Source organism: Amyelois transitella, chromosome 21 (genome assembly GCF_032362555.1).
Source record: "Amyelois transitella isolate CPQ chromosome 21, ilAmyTran1.1, whole genome shotgun sequence".
Taxonomy (NCBI): Eukaryota; Metazoa; Arthropoda; class Insecta; order Lepidoptera; family Pyralidae; genus Amyelois; species Amyelois transitella.
Genome location: NC_083524.1, coordinates 1,377,846 through 1,383,845, shown reverse-complemented (window position 1 = coordinate 1,383,845; position 6,000 = coordinate 1,377,846). Strand labels below are relative to the sequence as shown.

The 6,000-nt window shown below is 37.9% G+C and overlaps 1 protein-coding gene across 1 annotated transcript; it reads right to left on the bottom strand.

Annotated features, from left to right (window-relative positions):
• Positions 1 to 579: 579 nt before the first annotated feature.
• Positions 580 to 1,552, bottom strand: LOC106143258 (uncharacterized). Its single transcript, XM_013345301.1, has 2 exons — positions 1,291 to 1,552; positions 580 to 944 (listed from the first exon to the last, which is right to left on the bottom strand). The coding sequence occupies exons 1-2, from the start codon at positions 1,550 to 1,552 to the stop codon at positions 580 to 582; spliced, it is 627 nt and encodes a 208-aa protein (XP_013200755.1).
• Positions 1,553 to 6,000: the final 4,448 nt, after the last annotated feature.

Below are 6,000 nucleotides of genomic sequence, written 5' to 3'. Positions count from 1 at the left end.
AAGGACTACTCCATCTCTTTCCCATAGATGTCGTAAAAGGCGACTAAGGGATAGGCTTACAAACTTGGAATTCTTTTTTAGGCGATGGGCGAGCAGCCTATCACTATTTGAATCTTAATTCTATCATTAAGCCAAATAGCTGAACGTGGACATACAGTCTTTTCGAGCCTGTTGGCTCTGTCTACCCCGCAAGGGATATAGACGTGACCATATGTATGTATGTATGTAGTCTACTTTAATTTAGACACCACCGCAACGGCCTCGATGGTCCAGTGGTTGGCGCGTGAGACTGTGAAGTTGGCGGTCTAAGTTCGAGCCCCAACAAAAACCAGATATTTTTTATTAAAAATATTTTTTTTTGTGTTGTTTGAATATTTTATTAAAAAAAAAAACTGAAAATCAAAATACTACATATAATAAAACGATAAAAATATTTTGTCTGTACATTTAATATTTTGAAACGGATAGAGATTTTTTTTTTTACATTTTTGTCTGTCTGTCTGTATCTGACTGTATGATCAAGATTCAACTCGAAATTAACGCGGACGAAGTCGCGGGCAACAGCTAGTTATACATATATTAGTTTGGATACCATTGTGTTGTAGTTCCCGATTCAGAACAATCCAGCATTTTGCATTCCCTGTCCATCTGAGCGATACCAGGTCTAGAATTCCAAATTTCAGTGGAGTTACACGAGAACGGTTTGACACAGCCCAAAGGCAGGTCTTCCAGGTACAACGTGCAAATTTTCTTGAGATACCAGCTGTCGGCTACTTCGAAAACGGTGTCTTTGTAACCGACTTCGACTAATGGAAGTGCGTCGAGTTTCAAGCGAGCGTATTGAGCGTTAGCTTGGCTCGCTAAACTGCCGCCGCCTCGAACGCAATGCTTGAAATTCTCACTGTCGATGCCCGCTTCGCAGAGGCAGTAGGAGTTTGGGTGGCCTGGATAGGAATAACATACGTACTGTTAAGAGTTTAATTAGACTTTTATACATACATACATATAGTCACGTCTATATCCCTTACGGGGTAGACAGAGCTAACAGTCTTGTAAAGACTGATAGGCCACGTTCAGCTATTTGGCTTTAAGATAGAATTGAGATTCTAATAGTGACGGGTTGCTAGCCCATCGCCTAAAAAAAGGATCGCAATTTTATAAGCCTATTCCTTAGTCGCCTTTTACGACATCCATGGGTAAGAGATGGAGTGGACATATTCCTTTTTATATTGGCACCGGGAACCACACGGCACAAAATTGAAATGTACTCATTTAAAAATTAAACTTTACCCTCCGCTTCGCACTTCAAGTATTGAGCTTGCAAAAACGCATTGTGAACTAATTGTTCCAACGCACACATTTGCGGTATAGTATGTCTACCGCTGCCCAACATATAGAATTGTATGCTCAGATCACCACCTATGTTGTCCACTATCCATGGTAAGGTGTTTGTGAAAAACTCCTTATTCAAAAACACATCACCAAATATAGTTATATGAGGAAAACTATATGCTGGACAGGCAGAAATTAGAAGTAGTACTATGACAATCATTGTTTTGAATTATTTATGTGATACTTTTATGTTTTGTTCGCTTATTTATAATGTATCGCTGTTAATGTAAAGGTCGGCGTATACAGAGATGTACGTACATACATATGATCACGTCTATATCCCTTGCAAGGTAGACAGAGCCAACGATCTTAAAAAGACTGATAGGCCACGTTTAGCTGTTTGGCTTTATTATGGAATTGAGATTCAAATAGTGACAGGTTGTAAGCCCATCGCCTAAAAGAAGAGTCCCAAGTTAATAAGCCTATCCTTATTGTCGCCTTTTACGACATCCATGGGAACGAGATGAGATGGAGTGGTCCTATTATTTTTTCTATTGGTGCCCAGATCCACACGGCACTGTAGAGATATATTGTGCTTTATACGTTACTGGTAAATAACGAGAACCACAAGTTTGTAGACTTATTAGGAAACTAGCTGTGCCCGCGACTTCGTCCGCGTGGTAAGTTATTTTGGGCATCATTAAGCCCTCTAGGATGACTGTTTTCAAGACTGTTGGCTCTGTCTGCCCCACAAGGGATATAGACGTGACCATATATGTATATTTGTACACGTCGAACCCAAAAGCGTAAAATTTAATTTCCGCGGTGTAATTTGAAAAATGCCAAGGGTGACATCGTTAAAACTGGAATGCGTATATGTTGGCCAGCACACAATGCAATTAAATTTATTGTTGTTTTGGTGATATTAAAACTATTTCAGGAATTGTTTTTATTGTAAACTAGTGCCGTGTGGTTCCCGGCACCAATACAAAAAAGGGACTAAGGTAAAGATAGGCTTACAAACTTGGGATTCTTTTTTAGGCGATGGGCCAGCAACCTGTCACTAGTTGAATCTCAATTCTATCCTTAAGCCAAATAACTGAACGTGGCCATTCAGTCTTTCAAGACTGTCGGCTCTGTCTACCCCGCAAGGGATATAGACGTGACCATATGTATGTATGTAAACTAGAGGCCGCTAGCGACTTCGTCCGCATAGAAACCCTATCAATCCCGCGGGAACTCCGGGATAAAAAGTATAAGCCTACATGTTATTATTACTTACTATTGGATACATACCAAATTTCATCGTAATCGTTTCAGTGGTTTTTGCGTAAAAGAGTTACCAACATCCATACTGACATACTCACAAACTCCTCTGAATGTGGTGGATGAAGAAGCTCGGTCTACCCGCAAGAGATATAGACGTGACTATATATTTGTATGTAAAGGCACGACCGACATAATTTATGTTATAATAGCTGAGCCCCGGGGTTTGTTGCCGTGGAATTTCGGGATAAAAAGTACAGATTGTGTTATTTCAGATTATATTCTATCCGGGTACCAAATTTCATCAAAATCAGTCCAGCAGATTTTGAGAGAAAGAGTAACTAACAGACATCCCCACATACGGACAAACTTTCGCATTTTTTTATATAAATAGGATTCTTATTATGACATAAGAAGCCAATAGCTGAAGAAATTATTTGTGAAAATTTCACGGGAATGGATATTATGAGAAATTACGCGCAGGCGGAATCGCAGGCGAACACACATACATTTTTATCCATTACGGGGTAGGCAGAGCCAACAGTTTCGAAAAGGCTGATAGGCCACGTTCAGCTGTATGGCTTTATGATGGATTTGAGATTCAAATAGTGGCAGGTTGCTAGCCCATCGCCTAAAAGAAGAATCTCCAGTTTAAAGTCATCCCTTGGTCGCTTTTAACGACATCCATTGGAAAGAGATGGAGTGGTTGAATTATTTTTTTGTTCGTGCCGGGAACCACACGGCACTAAATAGCGCACACGCGAAAATTGCAGCAAAAGTGCATCAAAATAGCTACAGCTCAGTGTTGCGATTAACTATATTGTCTGAAGTGATGAACTTCTTGTATGCTGGACGATAAAATATATCGATTGTCGATAAAATTCATTTACACACAAATCCATTCCATACTTAGAATATAATAGTAACTGTCCAATGATGTCTGTACTTGAAGGATATTAGGAAAAAAAATAGATATAGATACAGACGCCAAAAATTCAATTTTTTTTTAATATCTGTCTGTATATTTGTACTTGCATCACGCGTTAACTATTTACGCGTTAATTATTAGGGTGGGTGCAACTTCAAAATTAAGTACACAAAAATTATTTATTAAAATAGAAAAAATACAAAGGGGCGAAATTTTGAGTGAACTTTTACGGGATTCGACGTCGCGGGCAACAGCTAGTTTACCATAAGTCTTTTCTTCTTATCGATGTCATAGGTATCGATAACATCGTGCAAATGATGTGTGTCGCATCACTAGACTTTAGAGTATTCGGCATCAACTCTGTAGCCGATGAGAACAATCATTCACATGCACCCCCTCACCCCGCGTATCTTAATACCCCACCCCCTGATACTCCCCCTATCCCTATATCATGAAGTTCTATTTAAATTCCTAATATGTTGTCTTGCCGTACCGTGTGGTTCCCGGCAATTTAAAATAAGACCACTCCAGCTTTTTGGATGTCGTATAAGGTGATTTAGGGAATAGAATGGATAATCATCTAATGCAAGTTCTAATAAACTTGGGAAAGGCTAATACACTTGGGATTCTTCTTTTAGAAGATGGGCTAGCGTAATTGTCAGTATTATTTGATTTTTAATTCCATCATTAAGCTTATCAACAAAATGATTCCGTTCAGTATTTTCAAGACTGTTGGCACTGTCTACCCCGCAAGGGATAAAGACGTGATTAAGTATATGTTTTTAAATGTCCCCCAAACTCATAAAGAGAATAGGTATTATTGCTAGATGTGCCGTGTGGTTCCCGACACCAAAACCAAAAAGAATAGGACCATTCCATCTCTTTCCATTGATGTCGTAAAAGGCGACTAAAGTTTTTAGTCTCAATACTATCATTAAGCCAAAAAGCTGAACTTGTCCTATCAGTCTCTTCAAGTCTGTTGGTACTGTCTACCCTGCAAGGAATATAAATGTAACTATATATGTATATTCGTAATAAGTAATCTGATTGTTTCTGATAATGGATACATGGATAGGGTACGAGTATGTATAGACATAGTTATAAATGTGGATGAAGTGAATGAAGTATGCAAGGACGACCACTGCAGTGTAGACAGAGTACCTATGCATGCATACTCTGTCTACCATTCCGGGAAAGAGGCGTGTTTTTGTGTATGTGGTAATTTATTTGGATAACATAACATATGTGGTCTGAGTTTCCTACAGAAGAATTCATTAACAATACATATAAGAATTATTACAGACACGGTTAAATTAAAATAAAATGTAGAACCCCTAGCGCCATCTTTTATAGATATTAACAACTAAAGAGTTCTCAACTGTGCTAATAGATGTCGCTACGTGTCAGATCATCTCTATAATTAATATTGAAAAAAAAATATTTAATAAAATACTTTTCTAATTTTATAGCTTAATTATTTAGTGCACTTAAATATGCAAATCAAACAAATATTAATTTATAAAACAAACTAGAAATTTAGTGTAATAAATTCCTGTTAATAAACAGTCTTCTACGCCATCTATTGACAGAATATATCACTACTTATTAAGACATCTCGTCAAATGAAGAAACTTTCGTCACAAAAAGGGTTCATGCTTGTTTCTTTTTTGTACAAAACAATGAAATAGTCTTACTTTGTGAAAGTAAAATTTATTACAATATATACATAAATCACACCTCATTCCCGGAGGGGTAGGCAGAGACAACAGTTTTCCACTTGCAAGCAATCCACAAAATCGGAAACATCATACTAAATTAGTCTGAATAATTATTGTGTTCAGTTGTCATCAAACATAATTAACGCGTCAGCATTAATTTATTGTAATATTATGATAAAACTTGAGTCAGTGCCTACAAGTAAAAACGCCAACCCAAGATTTTTCGTAGGTAACATGACGGATCTAACAATCTTGAAAAGACTAATAGGACACGTTCATCCGTTTGGCTTAATGATAGAATTGAGATTCAAATAGTGACAGGTTGCTAGCCCGTCGCCTAAAAGATGAATCCCAAGTTAATAAGCTTATCCATTATTCGCCTTTTAAGATATCCTTTACCATTACTGATTTTAGTACTCCAACTGAATAAATCGACTAAAGGTAAAATGAAACACCCAAATGACAATTGGAAACTAAAATTTCTGTTTGAAATGAATGGACAGATTCCCAATGTGTCCTAAATGAGGGCGAACCCGCATACTATGGTTTCGCTTTGTCGGGAAATCATTGGTACTGTGTGGTATCCTTTGCACCGTGTGGTTCCCGGCACCAATAAAAAAAAGAATAAGACCGCTCCATCTCTATCCTATGGATATCGTAAAAGACTAAGGGGTAGGCTTAAAACCTTGGGATTCTTCTTTTAGGCGATGGGCCCGCAACCTGTCACTATTTGAATCTCAATTCTATCTTAAAGCC